The sequence below is a fragment of the Elgaria multicarinata genome, chromosome 21, assembly GCF_023053635.1.
Source record: "Elgaria multicarinata webbii isolate HBS135686 ecotype San Diego chromosome 21, rElgMul1.1.pri, whole genome shotgun sequence".
NCBI lineage: Eukaryota > Metazoa > Chordata > Lepidosauria > Squamata > Anguidae > Elgaria > Elgaria multicarinata.
In genome coordinates this window covers 16,603,677-16,629,144 of record NC_086191.1, presented here as the reverse complement: position 1 = coordinate 16,629,144, position 25,468 = coordinate 16,603,677, and the positions used below count along the sequence as shown (strand labels likewise).

The window sequence follows — 25,468 nt, the reverse complement described above, 5'->3', positions numbered from 1 at the left end:
GGCAGAGGGCTCGTGTCCGCCTCCTTAACCGGTCCCAGGGCTTTGCCCGAAGGTGCAGGATACAGGGACTGTGCAAAGCAGGCCTGGGGCTGGTCACAGCCTCGATGGAAGGCTGCTCACCCACCCACCCCCGCCACCCTTGAATGGCGCTTTGAATTACACCGTAGAATAAAGTAGCTGGCAAGATGGGCCTAGTGCCTTGGGAATGCTTCAGCTCAGGTTGGGATTGCTTCCAGAAAAAGGCAGAGCACGCCCAGGCATGGAAGGTGGGCCCGGGCTGCAGGTGTGCTGTTCATTCACGAGGCCCGTTGCTGACTTCCCAAGCTCATGCAGCCGTGGTGGGCAGGAGCAGGGGCATTGACTTAACGCCCCCCCCCCCCCGTGCAGGTATCTCCGTACGTGTGTGCGATCCTCCTTTCACCTGTGCTGTTGAGCATGGCACTTCCCCAGAGTAAGGGGGAGGGGTGCCTGGCCGGTGATGTGCTTCCAGTCTACGGTTAGGGGTGTGTGGATGGCAAGGAGGGTGAAAGTGGGGGCTAACCGGGGAACAGGGTAGCAAGTGAGTGTGTGTGTGTTGTGTGTGTGTGTTTGTCAATGGCTTGGGCAGGTGATTTGTTTTTTGCATTGTGCTTCTGCTGCAGAAGAGCCCGCTGCCTCCCCCCCCCTCCGCCGCCGCCCCCTTCTCCACCCACAAGCCATCGTCCTCCCCTCTCTCTGGCTTTAACTGTCATGTTCTTGGAAGGAGCCCTATCTGGCGGAGAAGGGCGTGAAGGAGAGAGAGAGGATGACACTATTGATCTGTTAGATTACTCAATTTCGCTGGTATTGATCAGGTAATTGCTTCATCTCGGTTCTCATTTGGACACTGCATTACTTTTTCTCTTCGTCTCTCTCTCTCTCTCTCTCTCTCTCTCTCTCTCTCCACCCCCCTCATCCCCTTTGCACACTGGGTGGCCAAATTCCCTCTTCTTAAAGAAAGTAAAGTGTGGGGGAAGATAGGAGGTGGAGGAGGAGGAGGATGGGCTACGTCAAAGGACACGGCCCACCTCGGAGAGATGGTGAAGGGTTGCACCGCAGCGTGCAAAGGCCGGGAGAAGAGATTCCGGTCCAGCACCTGGCTTTCAGAAGCCGTGCCGTGGGCCCGTGACCCTCTCGGCTTAGGCAATCCAGTCTTTCAAAGAAGGTTTCCCACTCACCTGTCCTCCGTCTGGCGTCCTGCACTTCCTGCACTCACCTGTCCTCCGTCTGGCTTCAGCTCTCTTTCACTGAAGGACAGAAATCGCTCAACCAGGGAAGGGGGGTAGCTGGTCAGGTAGAGCCTGGAGTTGCTTTGCTTGTTTATCCAGGAGTGCCCGGTGCCCCCTGGCTTAATTCAGGAGCCAGGCCTGCCAGGCCTAGGACAGTCTCCCCAACTCGCAGAAAGGTGTGCTCACGTGCCAGGTGACTTCAGGTCACAGCAGAGCTTGCCAACCGAAGAAGGAAGATTTATTTCCTAATGGATTTTGTCATATGTTCCACAAGGGCAAATGATAGGGTGGAGGCCGTCCGCCTGTTTGTTGCATGGATAGATATGCCTACTTGTCCCGCTCTGCTGGGCCCCTGGCTGCCTCCACCCAGTTTCACAAGGGCCTCCCGGCTCTCGCTCGGCCCTCTGAATTACATCCCTGGAGGAGGCTGTGAGCTTTCCCCTCTGGCCCCAGTCTTTTGGGAGGGCAGGTCCAGGGGGAGGCGGCTGGCACACCTACCTCCAAAGCGCTCGCGAGGAAGGGCTGCTCCTTTTGTGGCTGAGCCGGAGTGGCTGGGTGGCAGCGAGGCCTCCAGATTCCCTCGAGGCATTGTGCCGGGTGACAAGCAGGTGAATCCCTTCGGCCACAGTCCCGAGAGTCCTGTGACGAGCAGGGAGAGTGGCGATGTCTTCCCTCAGCCCTCCTCCCTCTGTGGCTGGAGGGGGCCTCATCCGAGCCCCCAGCTCTGTGCACAGCTCTGGGACTACTGGGAGCAGGAGATGGGATTCCTTGGGCAGAACGCAGGACTTCTAGGGCTGTCTGCTGATTGGCTGAAAAGCCACCTCTAATGGACAGTCGCTTTAACGGACTAATTGGACTTGTCACTTCAGAGTTTCCATCACAAGGCCCAGGTGGACCCTTCCTGCTGCTGCCTCGCCCCTCGCTCTGTCGTTTCCCACATCAGAAAACGCCCCCCTGCAGTGGTGCTCCGAAGCGCATTTGGGCAGAAGCAAAGCGCCGCCGAAGTAAACCCCACCTCGCGGCTGCAACTCTGCCCGGAGGCTGCCTTGTCTCACCCACCGGCTGTTCGTTCGTTCGTTAGGCCCCGGTTTGTTCATTAACGAAACGTAATAGGTTGCTTGTCTCCCATTTAAGAGCGCAGAAGCTAGAAGGGAGGACTGTTTTTACAGTACAGGGATCATAGCTGGTGGCTTGGTAATGGCTCCCCAACACTGGTTCTAGGGGGGTTTAGAGATCACAGGGCCTGGCTGGGCCACGTTGTCTTTGAACTGAAATCCTGCTGGAAGCATGGATATATCATACGTTGAAAAGTGGATCCTGCACCTTCTGTTTTTCTCCTGGCCCATTTCCCCTTCCAGTGGAGTCTTACTGACTCAGAAACCACTTCAGTGCTACACCTCGTGCACAAAGAGGAAAGGGTTTGAAATCCCCCAGGACAACTGTTTCTTTTAAATTGTAGGACCTGGACGTTGACCCCCAGGCCTGCAGGCCCAATCCGGCGCCCCATTCCTGCCCTCCAGGGTTCCCCAGGGGGCCAGGCGGCCCTTTCCCCTGACTTCTGGGGGGATTCGGCCTTTTCCTGGGCTTTTGTGCTGTTCTCCCTGTTAGAACGCCTGGCCGGAGGCTTAAGCACGGGCAGTAAAAGCTGGAAGCCACCCTAGGCTGGTATTTTTGCCCTTGGCCTTTTGGGCTCCAGTCCTGCGCACCCCCAGAGGGGCTGTGGCTCAGTGGCAGATCCCCTGCTTTGCAGGCAGAAGGTCCCAGGTTCAAATCCCGGCATCTTTACATGTGGGGGGGGGGAGGGGGGAGCACCCTGCCTGACATCCCAGAGACCCATTGCTGCCAGTCAGCGTGGGCAACCCTGGCCTGGATGGGCATCAGGCAGCTTCCCACGTCCAGCCCCCGAGGATGTCTCTGGAACGGGTCCCGCCCTTCGGCTTGCAAGAGGGTCAACGTCCCCAGTGTAGGAGCATACTGTGAAGGGTGGGGGACTGAGACACACCACAAATCTTCAGTTGGAAATCAAAGCCTTTTATATAACTCCATCTTACACAAGGTAATTAAAAACACCTCCAGCCCGATTCTTGCTCCAAGGTTCCCTAATGCTTAATTGGCATTTGCACAGCACTTCAGGTATAACCTACAGATTTGTTCTGAAACAGCCGGTTCCTCCTGCTTGGTAGGAACAGCGACTGGATGAACAAGTTTATTTTTTAAAAAGACTCTCAGCTTGGAATATTGGAAATCCAGGAACGCACGTTTCTCGCTCCCTCCCTCCCTCCCTCTCCTCCCTCCTGCTGCACCTTCTTAAGCGTTTCTTGAGAGCAGATGTTGGCCGGGATGCGAAGAAACCTGTAATTCCGTGCTCAGGGACAGAGGCTTTGGGAGGCTTGTATTGGGGAGCTGCTGTTCAAACAGAGTTGAACAGCCAAGCCTTGAATCCCGGCTTTGGCTCAAAGCCACGCGGAGTGTGGAAAGGTTTCCGGGGCTTCTGAGGAAGGCCAGAACAGCATAGGAACTTCGCTGCCCTGAAAGCTTGCAATAAAAAAAGCTGCGTTCAGACCACCGTTCCTGGGGTGGTGCTTCTAGGCGAAGCCAGCTCAGGGGAAGGAAACGGAGGCTGTGGCAGAACAGGCCCTGGCTTCAGCTACTTGAACTTCGCCTTAGTGACAAGAGGGTGTAAGTTCCGAAGGAAAATGTGAAAGGCTTTCAGAGTTGGGTTTGAGAATAGGTTTGAAGGGAGTGAAAGAAGAGACGCGCTGGATCAGACCAAAGCATATCTGCTCCTGTCTTCTGTCCCGCAGTGGCAACTAGAAGCCCACAAGCACGACACGAGGGCCGCAGCGCCCTCCTCCTGCCCATGTGCAAAGGCTTTCTGCCTCCAACGCTGGAGGGAATCTCTGTAGCCATCATGGCTAATGACCAGCCCAGATGATGGCCTCAGGCTCGCCTTGGGGCATGTGGCAAGGGGGTGGCACCTCAACCCCCAGGCAGGCAAAGCCAGTGTGCGGCGGGTGGCTGAGCGAGGCCGGGTGGCCCCTGCCGCCTCAGGCAGCAGACTTCGGGCACCCTGAACAGGGCAGCAAACGGTTAGTGACTTAATCCGTTGTGTTTTTCCTGCCAGGGATGGGAGAGGCCCTGGGGGACTTCCCCGCCTCGTGTGCCCCCAAACCCTGCTTGGCAGTGGGTGCTGTGAGGGTGAGGGGCTGCCTGGTTCCCCCCCGCCCAGGCAGTGAAATGCCTTGGGCCACCCTGTGGCTGAGGGGATGCGTGAGGCCGGGTGGGGGCCCGGAGACACAGAAATGTGAGTGAAATGGGTTTATTACTCAGAGTCTGTTTGCCACGATTGTTATCGATCGGCTCCTGTCACCTTTCATTGCTGCTAATGGGGCGTGAGGCGGCCTCTGTAACCAGAGTGAGTCCTCTTCTCCTCCGGCCCTCTCCGCCCCCCACCGGCCCTCTTCCTCCCTCAGGTCGGTTGTCTCAGTGCTTCTTTCTCTCCCTCCTTCCAGCCCTCTTCAGGTTTATTTTTCTCGTTTCAGAGCCTGTTTTTTGTCCGTTCCCTTCTATCCGTATCCCGTGCAAAATCCTGTGTGTGAGGCTGTTGCTTGATAAAGCAAATCCTAAGTATGTGGGTTGGTGGTGAGGTGATTCCTTACACATTCACTTAAGGCAAAAAAACAACAACCCTTGGGGTAAAAAAATACTAAAAATTAAAATGCAATCTCTTTTATACACACACACACACACACACACACACACACACACACACACACACACACTTACTTCCCCCAAACGCTTGGAAAACAACAAAGGTTGCCTTTAAAGAAAACCCCATCCCACTTCCTGGCCTGCTCATTTTTTCCTGGTGTTTCTCCCGGCCTCAGGCTTTCATCTCTCTGGTGCCACAACAGGTGTAGATGTTGTTGCTGTGATCCCTGGGTTGTTGTTTTTTCCTTTTGACAAACCCCGTCTCCAGCCGGAACCTTGTTGATGTAACTTTGATATTTGCAGTGGGATAAGATTCCCCTGAGGTTTTTTTTCCTTAGATGAAGACTACTAGGGAAAAGGGATCCTTAAAGAAGAAGAAGAAGAAGAAGAAGAAGAAGAGACAGATAATTCTGAGCGGATTTCATCACTCCGTGAAAGGTTGGTTTACGCAACACCTTACAGATCTCGTTCCCCTGCCTGCATTTGCCTCATCTCCTCACTTTCTTCCCTTTTACGCTCCAGGCACTCAACTGGAGCGCTGGCTTTAATAGGGCCATTACGCGCTTGAGAACAGCTACTCCTATTCCTGCAGGATGTTGTACTGTTTCCTTGCAACACCTTCAATTAACCAAAGCCCATCTGTGTACCAAATTAGGGCAGTGATTCTGCGCAGCGGCACATATTTTGTGTTGCCCCCGCCCCCGTTCTCCTACCCGCAGTGATGGAGAGGGGAACACACGCACCCCCATGTCTAAACAGATCCACTCGGTGTTTCATTGTTGTGCTTTTGAGAGCACAAACTTCTGGGTTAACACAGACGTTTAAGCAGAGTACGCTAATAAGCCAGAGAGACGGAGGTGGCAATCTTCTGTCGGAGCCCGGGAACTCGCCATCTCTCTCCCAAGAGAGCAGGGCCTGGCTGGGGCCAAGCAATCAAGGCCTCGTCCTGCCTGGTCCCCTACAGATGTGCTGGATTGCGGCTGCCGGAATTCCTTTGGCTGTGCTGGCTGGGGGTTCTGGGAGTTGTAGTCCAACACAGCCCTAAGGCACCAGGTTTGGGAAGGGATGCCAGGGCCAAGGTTCTTGAGGAGGAGGGAGGGAGGGAGGGGTCTGAACGGAGATGGAGGGTGAGGGGCACCACATGGGGGTCCCGGGAGAAAAGGCACCAGGTTGAGCCGGAGCCCAGTGATCTGCTGAGGGAAGCGGCTCCAAAGGTCTCAGGCAGGGGGCACGGCCAAGGCGTCCCCCCCTCTAATGCCCTTCCAGCCAGATGTGAGGGCCTGGCCGGGGGTTTAGCGGGCTCCCCTGGGCCAGCCGCCCCCCCTTTCCCCTCCAGCGCACGGAGCACAACCAGCTTCCCAGCGGAGCAGGTGACTGCCTTAATAGTCCTCTGTCGGCGCTGCTTCTCCCCACGGCGGACCCCCTTGTTTGTCCTGCTCCCCCTCCCCAACCGTATCTTATTATTGTTTTAATTTAGGGTCTTGCCCGGCAACCGGCGGGGAAATTAACCAACGAGAAATGACATATTGATCCTGGGAGCTGCAGCAGGCGGTGGCGGAGTCCCTCCAAGCCTGGAGCGTCTTTGGGTGGGTGTGCAAAGCCGTTGCGGGGCTGTTCCCCGGCCCCCTACCCCCCAACACACCTTACAGACTTCGGGGCTTATGTGGGATTCCTTTCCTGCTAGCTGCCTGCGGAAGTCCGCTTGCGGGGCGTTGCTTGTTGTTGAGCTGCAATATTCTGGCCCAGGTGGGCCCCCGGCCAGCTTCCCTTGGAGAGCGATTTGGGCAACGTAAGAAATGTAGATTTATGGGATCTCAGTGGTTGTGTCCCACACACATTCATCCTGGGCTGATTTGCAAGGCAAGTCGCCTGCATTGCTGTCCTTATGTACAGGACATATCTCTGCAAGTGTGTACACACACCTAGCTCTTTTTGAGAATTGTGAGCCCCTACCTGTTCAGAGCAGCCACCTGTTTCTGCATCTGGGCTGGCCAGAGAGCCTCCTGTACAATGCACTTTGGCCCCTGTGTGCACCTGGCTGTCCTACCGCTGCCTGTGAGGTTTTGGCTGCCCCCTCGCTCCCCACCCCCACCATACAGCAGCTACTCTCAGAAGGGGGCACAGTTGCAGTGCCACTGACCACAGCCGGTCGTCCCCCGCCCCTGATTAGACAGGAGCTGCCCCCCACCCCCAGCTCCTCTCTCTGACCGGGACGGGAGGTGCGCGAGGCAGCCCTGAGCCGCCTTCAGCCCGTCCGGCGGAGGGACGTTCTCTCTGCGGAAGGACAAGGATGAGGGTCGGCAGCCTGAAGACTGGCAAGAGTTAACATGATTGTCTTCACAACCACAGCCGCTCTCCTGGGAACGCCGAGGAGGAGGAGGACGGGGCTTTCATTTTAAGTAACCCCAACACGACACACGATGGGAAGCGCAGCCCCTGCCTGACAGATGGAGAGGGAGGGAGGACGAGCGGCGGCCGGGCAGGATCCAGGTGCCTCCGGAAGGTAAGAGACCGGGCAGGCGCTTCAGCTCAGTGGAAACTCTTGCAGCCTCCCCCCCACCCACCATCCGAGGCTTTGCTTGCTCAGAAAGAAGCCCCACCTGGTTCGGTGGAACTTATTCCAAGTAGGTGCCCAAAGGGGGCATCTTGAGAGGAGGGTCCGGGAGGGTCTTCGTACCTCCTCCTGCTCTGGCGCTTCTCCCTCCCAGCGGCCTGATGCCCCATGGAGGCTGGCCTCAGCCAAAAGCTTTGGAATAGTCCGGGTCCTTCGTCGGCGCAGAAAAAGAGGCGCCCTCTTTTTATGTGCATTTCTCCGCTCTCGGAACGCCCATTCCCAGTTGGTTTCTGCTTTTGTGGCTCTGCTGTTTTTCTGGTAGGTTTTCTCTCCTCCTGGATCTTGTTAGGTTTTAAGGCAGAAGGGACCGGAGAGGTCGTGGGCCTTCCGGCAATTCTGCGTCGGTGCGGAGAGGAAGTTTTTTCCTTGTGAGCAGACGGTGCCAGGTGCGGCTGTGTGTGGTAGGAGGGGGCGAAATGGGTGGGTTTGCTGGCTCTTTAAAAATGGTGTCGATCTGCTGGGTGAACTCACTTCTGTTAAGTTCCGAGAAGACAGAAAGGCGGTGCAGCCTTCAGGGTTTTATGCTGGCCGTCCCGTGGGGGCAATGCAAGGCTAGACGGGCCAAGGGTCGGACTCTGCCTGAGGCAGCTTCCCAGGTTCTGAGCAGGAGGCGGAGGCGGAGGGCTGGTCCACGGGGGCAGCAGCTCACCCGCGTGCCTGGCAGGTGTGCCGAGGGCCAGCCCACCTCGAGGGACTGGACTGCAGCCCTCCTAGGCCCCCTCCTGGCAGGAGCCCCCGGGGCCCAGGAGCTCTTGGGCGAAAGCCACTCCCAGGCGCCGTGGTGGGCAGAAAAGGGTCGCGGCTTCCTGGTTTCCCAGGAGCAAGGGACAGAGCTGTCGCTCGCTCGCTCGCCTGGTGTCGTATTTGCTGCGTTTCCGCTCAGGGGTCTGCAACTCCTGCTTTCTCCACTTTCATCTTGTTAGTTGACGCGGGAGTTAACAGTGGCTGCTTCGCCTTTTGCTGTGGCAAACTCTCCAGGGAGATGTCTTGGAGCTCCAGCGGGCCTTTGCCTGGGTCAGGGCAGAGTTGCCTGCTTGGCTCCTTCTTTATTTCCTCCTGGTTCTTATTCCTCCCTGGTGGGCTGCAGAAACCGTGATTCAAATCGTGCAACCCAAGCAGCGGAGGAGGCGCCTGCTTGAAGGCTGGTAAAATGGGGTGGGGTGGGGCAGGGGGGAGAGGCGGTGGTAGTGGTGGTGGTGGAGACAAAGGAGCCCTATTGAGACCCTCCCCCCCCCCCAATAGCATGCAGTCCCTATGTCCAGCACTCCTTTACTTCAGACAGGGAAATGTATTTTACTTAGACGAACTTCAATCCGTAGGAAATCAGAGGTTTCCAGATCACTCCGCTCATGTGATGGTTGCGTTCTAAATTGCACCCGGGCGTTCTGTTGGTCTAACAATTTAAAAGAGATGTATGTGTACCCACACACACACACACACACACACACACACACATGTGTTAAGCATTGTCCAGCGCTGCCTGTTGGCATTTTGCCTGCTAGGCAGAGACAATTCCTGCATCGTCCTGGGGAGGCTGTTATGGACTAGCCCCTTGTTTCATATCATTCCAGCTAGGATTTTGAGACATTGGCAACTAGCTGGCCTCTTTACAGTCTGTGGAAAAGGCCGAAGTGGCAGAAGGAGCAGAGGGGCAAAGAGGTTGGATTATTAAGCATTTTGGGCACAGAGAAACTGGTTTGGGGGCAGAATAATTCTTGGATGGTGTTCTACTTTGTGTTTAAAAAAAACCCAAAGCCCACTCCCCTGCAACAAAACGACCTAAAATTCTGTGCCAAGAAAACCCCAAAAGTCTATATTAGCAAGATAACTTTATTCACAAACTCAAATTCACAAAGACACGTGTAGTCTTTTGAGATCTGCAGATCTCTTTGTGAGGCAGATGTAAGAGAAAGCAGACGGAGTGGGGAGAGAAGCAGAAGCAGAGGAGTCGGGGTGGGGGGGCCACGAAGTCTGCATGCGCCTCTACCAAAGCGCTGGAAGGTTCTCCGGATCTCCCTGGGACGGTGGGACTTGGCCGTCGGACTGCTGGGCAAAGAAACAGGAGGGAAAAATTTCTGAAAATACGAAAATCCAGCAGTTACTCAGAGCTACCTTCATCCTTCGGTGAAAGACACGCAATAGGCGGAAAATAAGAGAGGAACTAGGCAGCGTTTGCATTAACGAAGCTGGAGAAAATGTCAGATAGTGTACTTGGTTAAGAAAAAGAAAGGAAAAAGGACAGTTGAAGCTAAAATGGGTAACTTCACCTAGTAGTCGGAGAAGATGAGCCCGTAGGAAACCGAGGCCCAGTTTCCGGTGGTACAGCTTCCTGCAGCGTAGGGTCCCCATGGAGAAAAACTACATTTCACATCCTTTGTTTCACACGAAAAGCAATGGTAGCCGTGTTGGCCCAAAGAAAACCCTTTAGGGTCCAGGCCAGACTGGGCCAGCTGGATGATCCCTGCTGCCCTTTCTGACCTTCCAGCGTAACCTTCATTATTCTGTTCTCCCCACAGCGCGTGGACGCTCAGGAGTCGTTTAGAGTTTCTGTTTGCCAGTAGTACAGGAGCCTTTTAAATACCACATTCCCTGGAGGCCCAGAGGAGGGAATTGGAGGACTTTGTGGAGAAAGGGAAAGGGATGGAGGGTGTGGGGTGTGGGGAGGGGGGGGGAGAAGGAAGTGAGGCGACAGAAGAGGGAGCAGAGGGGGATATTTCCAGCCCGGTCCTCTTAATCTCCACGTTGCAAGGAGATGTGCTTCTCACTCCCTGAAGCAGGAATTCCAGGATCCTTGCAAGGGCCGTTCCTCTGGAGGGCGGAAGTAATGGGTGTGTTTGCAGGAGCTGTTCCCTTGACGAAGGTGCAGGTGCTGGTAGGTGGGGCACAAGCAGGCATTCACCCCAATGCAGCACCAGCAAACACCCCCCTTCACCCGCCAAGGCAGCCGCCTAAAACCATGTCCCCTTTTCTGCCGGGTTCTCAAGTGAGCCTTTTCCCACCCTCACATTGTGTTTTAGTCCTCCTACACGCACACTAGGCAAGGAGACTGGTTTCAGGGGGGTGCGACCCGCCCTTCCTAGCTGGCGTTGATTGTTCGTTATTTAGCATTCTCTAATTGATCAGCTCAAGCCAGAGTTAAGGATGGTCTAAACAGGGGGACATCCAGGCACCTCTTGGTTTATATGGAAACAGCTAACAGGTTTGTTTCCTTGCATGCCTTTGGAGGGGACCCTCCTTGCCTGGCCCGTTTCTCGGCTTGCTGCTTTCATCCCCTGCAGGATTGGTGCCTTTCCCCTGCCCTCCCTTGATCTCCTTCTCACCCCCCCTCCCCGCCCCCACCCTGCTGACTGTTGCGATGTCCTGTAATCCGCTTGCTGTAATAGCATTACGGGGTTTTAAACAAACAGGCCCTTGACCTCTTTGGCCAGTTGATGCTAAGCAGGAGAGCAGCTGAAATGGCCCGGCCCAGCTCCGTGGGGGCAGAGGAGCTAAGCAGATTGCAGCCTAGGATTTGGCAGAGATAAAGGAACAGCCAGGCCCCCCCAGCCCCCGGGGTGTGTGTGTTCCTCCCCAGCCTCTTGCAAACGCAAGGCTGGCTCCCCAAAGCCTCTCCGCCCTGCTTTGCTAGATAAATCAGAATTTCACGTCCAAGTGCAGGGGGGGGGGCTGTGCCGACAAAGCCCCCCCCTCACTTGGGGGTCCAAAGGGAGAGATCTGGAGAAAGTGTGAAGCCAGGATTTCGCTCCCCGTCTTCTAGGGCTTCCAGAACCAGCGGGCGTAATCCGCGTAATCCATCCCTGCAAGCGACAACCTTTGCGAATTGGCAAAACCGAAGCCTTGCCTTAATCCAGGCTTCTGCCGTGTACCGGTCTCCAGATGTGTTGTACTACCACTATCCCCATGCTGGATGGGGATGATGGGGGTTGTAATAACGTGGCTGTTAGGGAAGGCTGCAAAACCCGATTCTGTACGCAACGGCGTGTGCATTGGGGGGTTTTCTTCCATCATCATCAAATGTCCGTTTGTCGCTCTCCATCCGCCACAAATAAGACATCCGGGTCTGAAGTGTGCAAATCTGTTGTGCAAAGGCTGTGTGGAAGGGGGACCTTTCTCCCTTTGGGAGGGGGCTGTGCCCCCCCCTTTTATGCCATCAGTTCTTGAAAGTGGGTCCCAGTTGCAGGTGCTTTCGCTTGACTGATGGAGAATTGACACCGCTGGCCAGTTCTGGCCTTTCCTCTCATCACATTTGCAAACGATCAGGGCTTTTTTTTAAAACAAAACAAAAACTTCTTGGTTTGCTAAGGAGGATGTGAAATAGCAGGTTCTTTCTTTCGCTGTCAGAATTTTAATTCCCTCCCTCTTCCCCACGCTCCCTGTCACCTGGAGGTGAATTCCCCCTTTTTAATAAGAAGGCAAGAAAATCCATTTAAGGCCTAACTGTGACCTTGGTCCTTGGCCATTTATTTATTAGGTCCTTCAAAGCCTAGCTAATTGATTCCCCCCCCCCTGAAAGCGATCCCCCACCCCAGGAGGAAAATCTCCCATCCTTGAGCCCTTCCCAAATGTGGGCCGGCTTTTTCTCTCGCTGTTTCCCTTCTTCTGGCAGGGAGAGGGGTAAGAAGATTTAAGATTAACCCTTTGCCATCCCTTTATATATGGAGATGGGTCATCCTAAAACCCTCAAACGCGGAGGAGCCTCCGTCCCCGGTCCGTCTGTCTGTCTCTCCCTCTCCTGCTCTTTGGGGCTCACGGAGGCTTCCTGTTTGGAAAGAACTTTCGGGATCTCACGACTTTGGCGACACGGTAAGTGAGCAGGAGCCCAGCCGGGCCAACCTGGACGGTGCCTTTCCACACGTGAAAAGTCACCTGTGCAGGCTGGCCAGGACTGCTCTGAGCTGCTCTGAGCCCCGTGGCAATGAGGGATTTCTGAAGCTGCTGTCTGAAAGAACCCCGAAAGAGGGGCAGAGAGAGAGCGCGAGACCAAGACGTCTTGCTCTGCCGTTCCTGCCCGCCCGTGTGCCTGTTGGTCGCTCACGTGTCCGTTTCTCTTCCTTTTATACGTTCGTTCTTTCCAAAGGAAACTGGAGTGTGGCGCAAGAACCAATGTTTCCTGAACCTCGTTCCGCACCAGGGCGAGATGTATTGTATTTCTATTTAAATGATAAGAACGATCTCTAAATTTCCAAAATTTAAGAAAACCTGCCCCCCTTTTTTATATCTTCCTAGCAGGAAGACATAAAAACAGTTCAAGCGCTGCCGAAATAATTCGCCAGTGAGAAAGCCTTAACGGGAAGGGAAGCCCTTGCCCAGTCTCCTCCGCACAGGGCCGGGAGGTGGCGGCGGGGCCTTCCCAATCCATCCCTCCTCTCTATCACCGCCGTCTCCGACAGCCAGGGCCAAATCTCTCCACGCCCAACGTTGCGATCGGAGCAAAGCCTCCAAATGAACGTCTCGGGGCCCTGCTCCGTCCTGACGCTGGGTCACGTTTTCCGCTTTGGCAGGTCTGTAAGATGCATTGCAGCTGTGTCCCCGAAGCGACGGCTGCTCTCTCAAGCTCCTACTGGATATCAGGTGAGCCGGGGGCCGGGGGCCAACTTCCCTCTCCTCGCTAGTCCTTAAGGGGCAGGCTTGGGGAATCCGAGGGCTGCGGGCCAGATGGCCCAGCGGGACGCAGGTTCCCCATACCTGGGCTAAAGCAACGGGAAGGCTCCTTCCTGGGAAGAGGGGGCAAGCAGAGAATGAGGAGACGTTGGAAGTGCCGGATCTGAGAACGGCCTCCCTCCCTCCCTCCCTCCTTGACGTGCAGGTGTGGCCTTCCCAGACTGGGCCTACAAGGCCGAATCCAGCCCGGGCTCCCGCCAGATCCAGCTGTGGCACTTCATCCTGGAGCTGCTGCAGAAGGAGGAGTTCCGGCACGTCATCGCGTGGCAGCAGGGCGAGTACGGGGAGTTCGTCATCAAGGACCCCGACGAGGTGGCTCGGCTGTGGGGCAGGAGGAAGTGCAAGCCCCAGATGAACTACGACAAGCTGAGCCGGGCCCTCAGGTCAGGGTGGCTGCCGGCGTGGGGCCCGAAGGAAATCTCAGCTACGCTCGTCTGTCTGAGTGCTTTATTTTATTTCAAATGTTTACCGGCTGCCCTCTGACCACAGGCTCAAGGCAGCTTCCAACAAGACAAAAGCAAATTAGAAGCAGTATTTGTGTGCAGTTGTAAAACTTACCAAAACCGTAGTCCAGATAAAACCGGTTGAAAGCAGGGATAGTCTCAAAGGGCTGAACAGATGGGAATGTCATCAAGGTCGGGTGGTGGCAGGCAAGCAAAGCCTCTCTGGAGCAGGGATTCCCTCGCTGCAGAGCCACCACTAGGAAGACCCTTCCTCCGGTAGCCACTCTCGCACCTGATCCAGGAAGGGCCCCGCAAGGTGGTCTCAAGGGCCAGGCAGCCACATGTGGAGAGGGGCTACCCTTCGGGCACTCTGGTCCCAAGTCATGAAAGATTTGAAAACCAGCACCCTTGAATTGGGGCCGGTAACGGACTGGGAGCCAGTGGAGATGGTGGAACACCGGTGTGATGAGCCCATCTTGCTCATCAGAACTGGCCAGTTTGGGGGCAGGGGGAGGTCTGAAGAGCAGGAGGGGGCCATCAGGGGCAAACTTTTGTTCTGGATTGGTGCCCTGCTCTCTTTGGGGGTGTTTGTCTTTTCCCCCGTCCCATGTTCCCCTTCTGCCTTGCAGGTATTATTACAACAAGCGCATCCTGCATAAAACCAAGGGGAAAAGGTTCACCTACAAGTTCAACTTCAGCAAACTGATCTTCATCAACTACCCGTTGTGGGGCGTCCCGTCCCCTGCCAGGCCACTGTTGATGGGAGCAGCTGGGATGTACCGGCCACACGGAGGCTCTGCCCACCGCCAGGCGGAGGTAATTGCAGGCGTGGGGCCCACCGTCTCTCGCAAGGACGAGGGGATGAATCACACTTGGTGGAGATGGAACCTGCAGGCTCAGGGTGCCGCCTGCCTCTGAATGCGGGAGGGAGCGGGGCCTTCCAGGGGGTTGGCCCCTGTGGGAAACGGCGCCTCTGGATCCCGTGCTGCTCTTACATCTTGGTGGAGGGGAAATCGGCGGCTGTTAACCAGGTCAGCTGAATGGAATCCCCGAGATACAGATGCCGCCTGTCTCTGAAAGCCACTTACTGGGAAGGGCAAATGTTGAGGCTCCTTGATAGGCCGTTGCCTCGTGGGCTTCCCAGAGGTGGGAAACAGGATTAGTTGGGCCCTCCGTCGTCTGATCCAGCAGGGCTCCTCTTGAGCCGTTGGGGGGCCTGGGTGGGGGCCCAGGGCACAAGCTGGCTCATTACCTGGTTTTTTGTGGGGGCAGACCAGAACCAGTGCCACGGGGCAGCCCTTAAAACCGCCCCGGGCCATGTCTCCCCTCCCTTTCCAGCTTCTCCAGAGCATGGTCTCAGCCAGACGGGCCCGCCCTGAGCACCTTGCTTTCCCCAGGGGCAACCAGGAGCTGAGCGACGTGGAGGAGGCTCGGGACAAGATAGGGGCAAGTGCCAGCAGCTGTAAGTGTGGTGGGGGCTCCCGGGGAGGGAGGGGAGGTCTGTGGGGACCCCCGGCAGGTTGGGTATCCAAATGAAAATGATGCTTGGTCAGCTGACCCACGGCTTTAAAAGTATTCGTTTAGGAAACCAAAGGCAGAGATGTTAATTCTTCGACAAGGTCAGCTTGAACAAATTGCTCATTTAAATATTTGAAAAGTGTGGATTTGGGACCAATTAAACATTCATTTCAAACCATTGCGGCAAAGTAGGACAAACCCATTTCAGCAATGTTAGTTGTGAATTAGATGTTGAAGGTGGTCAAGGTGGGCCTCCTGCTTCGCTTTCCTGCTGGACACCGAGACTCTGTGAAATGCAGATCAGCCAGGTGGCTGCATGCTTGAAGACGGGGCCCTCCAGAGGCCCTCCAGGTCTGCAGATATCAACGAAAGGGCCACGTCCTGTACATGTGAGGACAGATCTTGTGTCTGCTGGCAGGGGATGGGCAGCCCAACGCCTCCTGTTCTCCGGGCCCGAATTCTGGCTCAACTTACATTTGACCTATCCGTTCCACGGCCCATTTCCGTGGAGCATTTAAGTTCCAAGTACCGGAGGACGTGGGCTGCTTCCAGATGTATCATGGCTCCTAAGGGCTAATAAATCATGGCTCTTCTGTCTTGATTGTGGATGCAGACAAGATGGAGGGGGTTCAGAGGAGGGCAGCCAGGATGATCAGGGGTCTGGAAACAAAGCCCTATGAAGAGAGACTGAATCAACTGGGCCTGTTTAGCCTGGAGAAGAGAAGATGGAGGGGAGACATGATAGCACTCTTCAAATACTTAAAAGGTTGTCACACAGAGGAGGGCCAGGATCTCTTCTCGATCCTCCCAGAGTGCAGGACACGGAATAACGGGCTCAAGTTAAACGAAGCCAGATTCTGGCTGGACATCAGGAAAAACTTCCTGACTGTTAGAGCAGTACGACAATGGAACCAGTTACTTAGGGAGGTGGTGGGCTCTTCCACCCTAGAGGCAGCTGGGCAACCCTCTGTCAGGGATGCTTTAGGGTGGATTCCTGCGTTGAGCAGGGGGTTGGACTTGATGGCCTTGTGGGCCCCTTCCAACTCTGCTATTCTATGATTCTCCACTACTGGGGAGGGTTATGGGCCCCTTTCCCGGAGTGTTCATTCCACTACATTCCATGCATATGGTGCCCTTAGCATTACTCTTGTGTCATTCTTTAAAGGAGCATGATTTTGTTGTGGGCAATGACTTACAGAACTCTGAACTGATCATAGCTCAGCACTTCCCACTCTATCTGATGCTGTGGGTGCCATCGCTACCTCTGGTTCATTTGTTATCGTTCTTTTAAGTAGCACTAAACACTTTTCCAGTTACATTTCAAAAAGACACTAAAATAATAGCAAAATAACAGTTAAAAGAGCTATAATGTCACACCCCTGTAATGCTAATATACTTATTCATTAGAGTAGCATTATAGTATTGTTGGAATACAAACACAATGACATCTTAATGCTATAATGCTAATTAAAAAGAAGATCTTTTCAGCCACTATCATTAACCACCTTCCTAAATGGCCAGTGAACGGAGCGCTCATTAACCCTCAATTAATGTTTATTTCACAGTCGCAGACCTGTTCAAGGAACAAAGGCAGACCAAAGCCGGTCAAGTTCCACATGAGATAAAATACACTGTGTGGACTGAAATAAATAATAAAGTACTTTAAAATCACCAAGCTTAAAAGTGCAATATGCTAAATTAAAATATACGGACTATGATATATGACTCAATAGATGAAGATGTAAAAGTTTTTGTATATATTGAATATAATTGAATTTAAGCAGAGCGAACAGAGGAGAAAGGCCCGATGGAACTTGGTACTTAGTAAACAAGCTTGATTGAGTAATCAGTTAAATGTGTCTATGAGCAAAGGTTCTGAAGCAAGATCCCTATTCAGGGCATCATCTTCGACGTAGCGTTACCTCCTAGGTGACGGAAAGGGAATGCCGTTAAAGGTCATTCTTGCCACCTACAGTTTTTATAAACTATGCACTTGCCTTCATTTATAAACAAACTTGCTGACTGATTGTGTTACACCTTTTTAGTTCATCAGACAGATTAATTGATTAACAAACTTTTAATAATTCACATTTTGCTGCCCTGACAAGAATGCTGAAAAGCATCCTGGGCCCTTGCATTTGCTTCTCTCTCTCTTTCTCTCCAGGTCTTGGCTCCGTCCCCCCTTCCTGCCTCCTCAACCCCTGTTGCTGTTTAAGAGCCCCAGAGAGGTTCCACCCGATGGCCGCTTCCCCCTCAGCCCTTCCCCAGCCGGGTTTTGCCCCCCATTCCAGCCGGCAGCTCTGCTCGCTGCCCCAGGACCCCCTCTCCCGTTCGCCCTACTTCTCTGGCCATTTCTTCCACCGAGGCCAAGCTGTGATGACCGTGGGCGAAAGAGCCGTGCTCCAGAGCCAGCCGGGTCTCCCCAGATCTGAGCACCTCCTGATGGGCACGGTGGACCCTCTCCGTGGGAAGCACCGGGGAGCCTTCCTTGGGCACCCGTGGGTGTCTCAGGGCTACGCGAGTGCACCGAGGAGGCCGGAGTTCCTTCCTCGCTCGCCTCTGTCTCCTTGGGAAGAAGACGAGCTGAAGGAGGCTCGACAGGGTGCTAGTCCCTCTGGTGGGGCCAGGCTTGGGGGGAAACCTGAGCCGGTGCTGCAGGCCAGGTCCTGCAACACAGGCAAACGGTTGCTGGCCCCCCACGTAGCAGGAGAAGGTCTACGCTGCTCCCCACAACTGAGCAGCCTCAGCCAGCTGCCTCCCACGCTGTCCCCAGTCTTAGGCCAATGGCTGGCTTAAAACCCAATTGACCCATCCGCCCTACCTAAGCTGTCTTCTCGGTCTCTTGGTTGACACCCCCCCCACTCCTTCCTGCCATGCCAGTTCACCAAAGCACCTGAATCCCTGCTTAGGGGAGGCCCGGCCTCTCTGCTCAAAAGCCACCGCAGGCGTGGGTCTGCACGCATAACACCGTTGTCCTCTCAACACCTGTTTAGCCCAGGCGCCCCCCAACCCCATCAAAGAGAGGGCATCCGAGGGGGCTCAGATGGGCAAGCCCATTGCATAAAGCGGAGCCCTCCTTTGAGGGGTGGGGGGCAGCAGATGGTCCCCTGCCAGCCTCCAAACATGGACGCTGCTTGCTTTACACACCCTTTCGCTACGATGCTTGTATATGTGCCTGCGTACTCATAAAATATCTGTGAATACTCTCCTTACCAAGTTCCCGGCTTGATCCTGAGATAATGACATGGCTTCCATTAAAATGTGATGGCCACAAGGCACTTTCTGGGTTGCCACAAGGCACTTACTGTAGCTTCGGCACATGGCTACTTGTGTGTATGACATAAGACTAGTAAGAAGCCACGTGATCTTGGGTGTATTGAGGGTTGCCTCACGGGGTACGTTGTTTCCTGCATTTAGGGCGCTTTGCAAAATGCAACTTTGCTGCTGAGGAAGGTGGGAGACACAATTTTAAACCGGTCTTAGACTCTGTTTGTTCATTCGCTTCCTTATATATTCGCTTCCAAGTATATTGATATATTTAAGTACGTTTATGAGAGGGAAAGGGAGTTGTTACTGTGTCTGGGGCTTTGCACAATACCTTCTGATTAACAGCGCTAGGAAATCTCCATTTGGGTCCACCCTTAGTGCCGGTAGCCAGATGCAACCCTGCAATGAAGTCACACTGCCAGCAACCAGAAAACATTTTCCCCAAATGACCAAAGTGGCCAAAAGAAAAATGCTGGAATTAACGGCTTTAACATCAGCCACTCCCCCCCCCCCGCTTCTGCCTTCTTTGGGGGTTTTGTTTTTTGTGTGCTTTGGAGAACACAAGATTTTGTGACCTTTATGTGGGCATAATTCTTTTCGAATTGCCCTTCTCCCTTTGGAAACTCCTTGCTCAAGTTCTGCAATACTCTGAACCGTTTGTGTTTTTCAAGTTAAAGGTACCGTGAAACCAAGGACTCCCCCCCCCCCCGAGTAGTACAAAAGCCGGGGGCTTGTGGGAGGGAAGTGGAGGCACTCACGAAGAAAGATGGAAAGTGAGACAGAGTTTGGATCAAGAGCAGACCCAAAAGGAGGGCCATTGTCCTTCCGGTGGAAAAATCTGGGTTATCCTAAAAATGAGATGCCCCCTTCCATGGAGGCGGATCTCCCAAAGTTTCAAGCGTGAGCTACGGAGGTGATTCTGGTGAACCGGATTGCAAAACCACAGCTGTGATTTCGGTGGAAGGCGCTCCTGTACAGCATCAGCAGCCCCTGGTGACTGCCTGCCATCACTGCAGACATCGCTCCCGTGTGCCTTGCAGAGATGACATTTGCTCGTTGCAGACCCGAGAGGAGCCGTTCTCGTCCGGCAACCGTAGTCTGATTCATCCTCAACGTGCAATGCGGGACTGTCTCAAAGGAGCCTCTTACACAGACGGCATGTCCAAGAATTAATTGCCTTATACATGCATGTGGGCTGTCAACTGCTATTCCATGCCTGCTATCAATTAATAGACTGGATAGTAAATGACAAAGAAGTGTGTGATGTGTAACTTAAGGAGTAGCAAAGATGACTAAAAATCCATTATTATATCGTCTAGCTGAGCAGATACCAATAGCGAAATAACACCATCAACGATTGAGGTTTTTTTGTGTTATTGCAGTCTGTGCCTTGGGAATTGTTTGATGGAAAGGCAGGGTATAAATCTTCAAAATAAATTCTACATGGACTAGCAGCAGATTGCAGCAGGGGCCTCCCTGTCCAGGAAAACCATGGGATGAATTTTTCACCTGATACACAACAGCAGTGCAGGGGGTGGGGGACAGTGTTTTTTGAGAAGGAACTAGAACTGTGTGAAAAAAATAATTTGGAGTCTGGATCAACCAAGTGGGTGTCCAGTGGTCATAGGTCCAATTATTTCTAGAGAACTGGAGGCCCACAAGTGCCCCCTCCCCTCCCCAAAAACGTGTATTTATGTTTCCCTCGAGGCAAAACCTTGGGAGAAAAGAGTGCTGGGATTCCCTAAGGATAAGTTGGGGCCTGGCATAGGCCTCCTTCAGGACTCCTCTGAGGAGATGGGGGGGGGGGGGTTCCGCAGGAACCAGAGGTGAGCCCTGACTTTGAAAAGAGATTCCCAGATGGAGACCTGGAGGATATTCAGACTAGAATCAAGGCAGCCGCTGCTAACCTTCAGGAGAGGAACGGCAGGCGGCCTGAGGGCGAAGGTCCCACATCCAGAAGACTGGCACATCTGCTTTGGTTTTGCCTGTGAGATGCCATTTACAGTGGCAGCACGGTATAAATAACTGATGGAGACTATTTCTCCCCATAGGTCCCCTCAGATCCGTCCCTACCATTAGGCAGTTGCTCCGGGGCACCACGGAAGAGCAGCACGTGGTTAGCTATGTATAATCAACGGTTGTTACATTTTGACTCCCAGGGAGAGCGGCACTTTTGCTGCCTCAGGTGCCAAAATAACTTTGGGCAAGATGCACCTTAATTTGGGGGACTATTTGCTGCTCCACCTCGGGCAGGAAAACGCCTGCAGTTGGCAGCGCTCTCCTCACTGTCAAATATTAAAACTGTAAGCGCTTTAGGGCAGGGACCCTTTTTCTCTTGATTCATGTAACACTGTCAAGGAAGTGTGCATGGTAACTTCTACGACACGTCACAAATGTGATGAAGGAGCAGGCATTTTTGGTACTCTCCCATCTCTCTAATAGAGCACCTTTGTTATGTGAGCCAGCAAAGACCTGTTTATTCCCTCGGGCCTTTTAAATCCTGTTTTCTGCATAGTTTTATCCTCCTCTTTTTACAGGGGTTGAGTGTGCCGGTTCTCCTTAACCCAGATGCCCGTTTCAACCTCTACTGCTTTGAATGGGCTGCTGCTTTTAGTCGCTTGTTTCATTCGCCTCTGTCTTTGCAATGTGAATTTTATTTATGCTTTTATTGTATGTTGTCTTTAGAGCTTTGAGCTATAGGGCGACTAATGCATTTGAAAAACAGACATAAATAAATAAATAAATATAGCTCCCTGGATGTACACGGATGCTTTACAGAATAACATGAGCACAAAGGATGGTCCTTCCTCTGAGGAGACACACCTGTGACCAGGTGCCCACAGGTCTCGGTCTCTCTCTCTCTCTCTGTGTGTATATATCATAGTCAGGATGACGGTGATGGGGGATCTCTCCCTATATATGTGTGTGTGTGAGGGATATATGAATAGACACTTTTTAAAGCATCAAACCACACTTTAGACAAGTTTGTTCTTGATCCCAGAAGGAATAGAGAGTGACCAATGAATCAGAAAAATTTAAACCTTAAAGCAAAATGTTTCGGCTTCCACCTTCTTCACCTGCTTTGTTGTGAGTCGAAGTGTCCTGCAGCCAAGGCGGTTGAGGACGGTTCTGCGGTTCTGCCCTTCCTCAGTCGGCCACGGGACACTGGGCCACGATCTACACGACTGCTTTATACCGGCATTGAAGCGCACTGACAACGGTTGGGGCTTCATGCCATCTGCCATGTTCAAACCGCTTCCATCGTGTTATAGGCGGCTTGGTGTCGATCTGGGCTTGGACTCATAACAGAGCAGCTGAAGAATGCGGAAGCTGTAACGTCGTGCTTTTAAGATTCTTTTTCCTGCTTCGTTGGCCCCTTGTATATTTATACACACAAACACACGCCTTGATGTTGGATCTCTTCCTTTTACCTCTGTGTGTGTGTGAACATGTGTGTGTGTATTTATATATAATTATTTATTACCTGCCTCTCCCTCTGGATCGAGGCGGGGAAACACCACCAATGTAGAGGTCTCTCTGTGTGTGTGTGTGTGTGAAGTGCCACAATATCAAAGGCACCCGGAGGCTCTGTTTCCACTGTGGATGCAGCCAATCTTAAGGTGAAATGTATAAGGATGATTATATAGAATGGGCGGGTCCTTGTCTCTATCCATGAATAAATGACAGTCTTGATGATGTTGATGGTGGTGGTGGTGACGAGGATGATGATGATGATTGGTGGTGAGGATGATGATGGTAATGATGGTCGTGGTGATGATGATGATGGTGATGATGATGGTCGTGGTGGTGATGATGGGGATCCCTCCCTCCCCTCCCTTCCTCTTCCTCCTCCCTGCCTCCCTCCCACCTGCTGCAGAGGGAAAAGGCTCCTGCAGGAAGGAGCAAAGGGGAGGGACTAGATGGGAAGGAGAAGAGCAGAAGGGGAAAGGAGAGGCGGAGGAGAGGAGGAGGAGGAGGAGGAGGCCGAGCCCGTTTCCAGCCGCCTCCTGCTGCAGCCCGAGCAGTAGGGAGGCGCAGGCGAGGGACCGCGGGGCTCCTGCCATTGCCGCTCCTGCTCCTGCTCCTGCTTTGGCGTCGCCTCTCCCCAGCCTCCGCCTCCGCCTCCGCCTCTTCCTTCCCTCCTTCCCTGTTGTGGAGGAGAGGGGAGGGGAGGGGAGCGGGCAGGGCTGGCTCCCGCGAGGAGGCCGGGAAGGCGGGGGCGCTGGGCTGGGAAAGGCTGGGGCTCGAGGGCTGCGCCTAGGCCTCGCGGCGCTCGGGGGGCGCCCGGGAGGCGAGCGGGGGGCGCCGGGCCCACCCGGCCCACCCGGCCCACCCGGCCCCGAAGCCCTGCGCGGCCAGCGGGCGCCTGAAGCCGGGCGCGGGCGCCGTGCGAGAAAGCCGCCCCCGGGGCCAGGAGGAGCGGGAGGAGGAGCCGCCGCCGCCGCCGCCGCTGCTCCCTCCGGCGGGGGAGGCGATGCAGAGGCAGCCGCCGCAGCCGCAGCCGCAGCCGCAGCCGCCCCGGTGTGGAGGAGGAGGAGGAGGAGGAGGAGACGCCGCCTCTGCCGCCGCCGCCTCCGCGCTCCCGGCTCGCGGGGCTCCGCTTCCTCCAGCTCCCCGCCGCCGCCGCCGCCGGTGAGGCTTCCTTCGCGCCCTGCAACGACCCGGAGGACGGAGGAGGAAGAAGAGGAAGAGGAGGAGGAGGAGGAAGAAGAAGAGAGGGGGGGCGAGGACAGGGAGAGAAGGACCCCCCTCTCCTCCCCAGCCCCCTCCCTCGGGGCCCCCACCGACCCACCCTTCGCCCCCCTTTCATGGAGAGCCGCTTCCCGCATTCGCCCCCCGCCCCAAGCTGCCGCCCTCCCGGCCCCCCTCCCAAGGAAAACTGGAGGGAAACCCACAACTTCGGAGGACATTTTCCAGCCCTTCCCGTGGGGGGTGTCGGGCCCCCCCCCGCTCTCTGGGGCCGCTGCCCCCCACCCCAGGGGGTCTTGTGCGTGAGAAACGTTTAATGTATTCCCTCCCCCCTTGCAAAACAACGTTGTGTTAAGGGGTATTTCTTCCCCCCCTCCCCTTTTTGCTTCTGTGTTTACAAGACATTATTCCATTATTCTCCCTTTTTTTATTTAATGGTTAAACTGGATGTGGCCACTTTGCATTTTTTAATTTATTTATTAATGATTCTGAAGGGGGGGGACATTTAGGAGAAGTTGGGCATCTCTCGAGGGACTTCAACACACACACACACACACACACCCGTTAAGGGCCAGCTATTTTATTTAGTTTCCTCTCCTTTTCTCTCTGTGTCCCTTTGCCAACCAAAGAACAGCTGGTAAAACTGGATTATAAGGATGTTTTGATCTGTGTTTTGCAGTTAAGACTTTAATATTTGGATGGGAATCTGTCTTCATTCCAGTTGGCTCTTCCGATAGCATTTGTAACCTTGAAAAAAAGTTTACTTTTTGGGGAGAGAGTTATTTAAAAAAATGGAATTGTGAAGAAGAAGAAGAAGAAAAAGAAGGAAAAAAGGCAAAGAAAACCAGATCACAGGAGGCTGCGGGAAAATGTCTGGATATAAACTCAGGACGGACTTAAAGGTTCTGGACTCTTGAGTGCAGGAGAAAATCAATTTGTCGTCTTCTCTTTGTGGGAAAATAACTTGCAAGATTTGCAACTGAATTTATATTTAGAAACTTGCCACGCACAGCCAAAGACCCCGGGGTGACCACCCTGGCGTTCTGGACTTGAAGACATGAACATGAGACCCCCTCAGACTGCACTGGACAGGTAAGGATGGCGATTTCCCCCCTCTCTCCTTTTCCTTTTTTCTAAGTTGTCTTTCGTTGGGGTTGGGGTTTTTGTGACCGCCGGTTCATTTATGAATGGGTGAGTGTAAGTGTGTGCCGGGGGAGAAATTGGCCGAGTCCAGGTTTCTTTCTAGTGGGTTGGCCTCTCCTCAAGGCCCTGGTAATGGTCATGAGACTTGGCCCTGTGTGTCGGGGAATGCCCTGCGCTTTGTCTGTCTCTGTATGGGAAATACTTTCGGGTGTGATGACATCTCTTTTTTAAAAAACAGCAACACAAAATGCCTTTAAGAAACTGTGCAGCTTGTCATTTTTTCCTTTGCCTTCCAGTTTCCTTGGTTCAGTCTGTAGAGAGCAGCTCTGTCTAAGCTGGTGGCTTTCAAGCAGGCCCGGAGGAATCCTGGGAGATCCCTCAATGGGGAAGATGGTCATGGCGGATGGAGGGTAGCCTGCCCACTTGCCACCGGCTTTCCCATGTCAAGCGTGGGGTGTAGGCTAGGGTGCCCTGCCGATCCACGTGGGGCCACGCCAAGGTCCGGCTGGCCACTGCATGCCCCGTGGGGACGATTGTGTCCTGCTAGAACATTGCCCAGAATCCTTTGCGACATGCATGGATTCCATGACAGGGAGTCCAGATGGGGAAAACGTTCCTCTGAACATAGATGTTGGGCCTCTGCCTTCTCGTGAGTTACTCCTTGTCAGGTGCCTCCTGCCGGAGAGAGCCCTGTTCCGTGAAAAATCTACCATGGTTGCTGCCCGGATTCCCTAGGAATAATTTTGGGTGTTACACCAGTGAAAATACAACAACTGGCTACCACTATACATATTGCCGGTGGACTTGTATCCAGGCCTGAGCAGGCGTCATGGGAGCTATTACTAGTAGCCAGAATTGATTCTGGCCCAAATGAATAAGGCATTTTCATGAAGGAATGGCTGTGTGGAACTTCCATGTTCAGAAGCAGTAGAGCGCTGAATCCCTTGTGCTGGGGAGTTACTCTGGGAGGGGGCCGTTGCCTTCGTCTCCTGCGTCTGTGCTTCCTGGAGGCATCTACTTGGCCATGGTGGAAAGGAAGGAGGCAGGATGCTGGATGTGAGGGACCCCTCTTGGTCTGACCCAGGCGCGGGGCTCCTCTTACACTGTGTGACCCTTGGGGCAAGCTTTTCCAAGAACGCCCCACCACCAATATACTACTGGTGGTAAAGGAGCAC

The 25,468-nt window shown here is 54.0% G+C and overlaps 2 protein-coding genes across 4 annotated transcripts in view; both read left to right on the top strand.

Moving 5' to 3' along the window:
* The first annotated feature begins 6,672 nt into the window (after nt 1–6,672).
* On the top strand, nt 6,673–23,791 carry LOC134412395 (ETS domain-containing transcription factor ERF-like). The gene is made up of 11 exons (XM_063146301.1): nt 6,673–6,747; nt 7,308–7,461; nt 13,074–13,143; nt 13,379–13,616; nt 14,306–14,492; nt 15,015–15,200; nt 15,613–15,731; nt 17,486–17,894; nt 22,723–22,982; nt 23,072–23,093; nt 23,780–23,791. The coding sequence occupies exons 3-11, from the start codon at nt 13,083–13,085 to the stop codon at nt 23,789–23,791; spliced, it is 1,494 nt and encodes a 497-aa protein (XP_063002371.1). The 5' UTR covers nt 6,673–6,747; nt 7,308–7,461; nt 13,074–13,082.
* ARHGEF11 (Rho guanine nucleotide exchange factor 11) overlaps nt 23,449–25,468 on the top strand; it is a 38,804-nt gene continuing 36,784 nt past the window's right edge. For all 3 annotated transcript variants that reach the window (XM_063145752.1, XM_063145753.1, XM_063145751.1), the window contains exon 1: nt 23,449–24,242. In XM_063145752.1, coding sequence (XP_063001822.1) covers nt 24,208–24,242 — 35 coding nt within the window. In that variant the 5' untranslated portion in view covers nt 23,449–24,207. The remainder of the gene's footprint in view (nt 24,243–25,468) is intronic.

Coding starts and splice junctions, on each gene's coding strand:
- LOC134412395 (XM_063146301.1), top strand. CDS start 13,083: ATGCATTGCAGCTGTGTCCCCGAAGCGACGGCTGCTCTCTCAAGCTCC. Junction 13,144..13,378: donor AAGCTCCTACTGGATATCAG/GTGAGCCGGGGG, acceptor CTTGACGTGCAG/GTGTGGCCTTCCCAGACTGG. Junction 14,493..15,014: donor CTGCCCACCGCCAGGCGGAG/GTAATTGCAGGC, acceptor CTCCCTTTCCAG/CTTCTCCAGAGCATGGTCTC.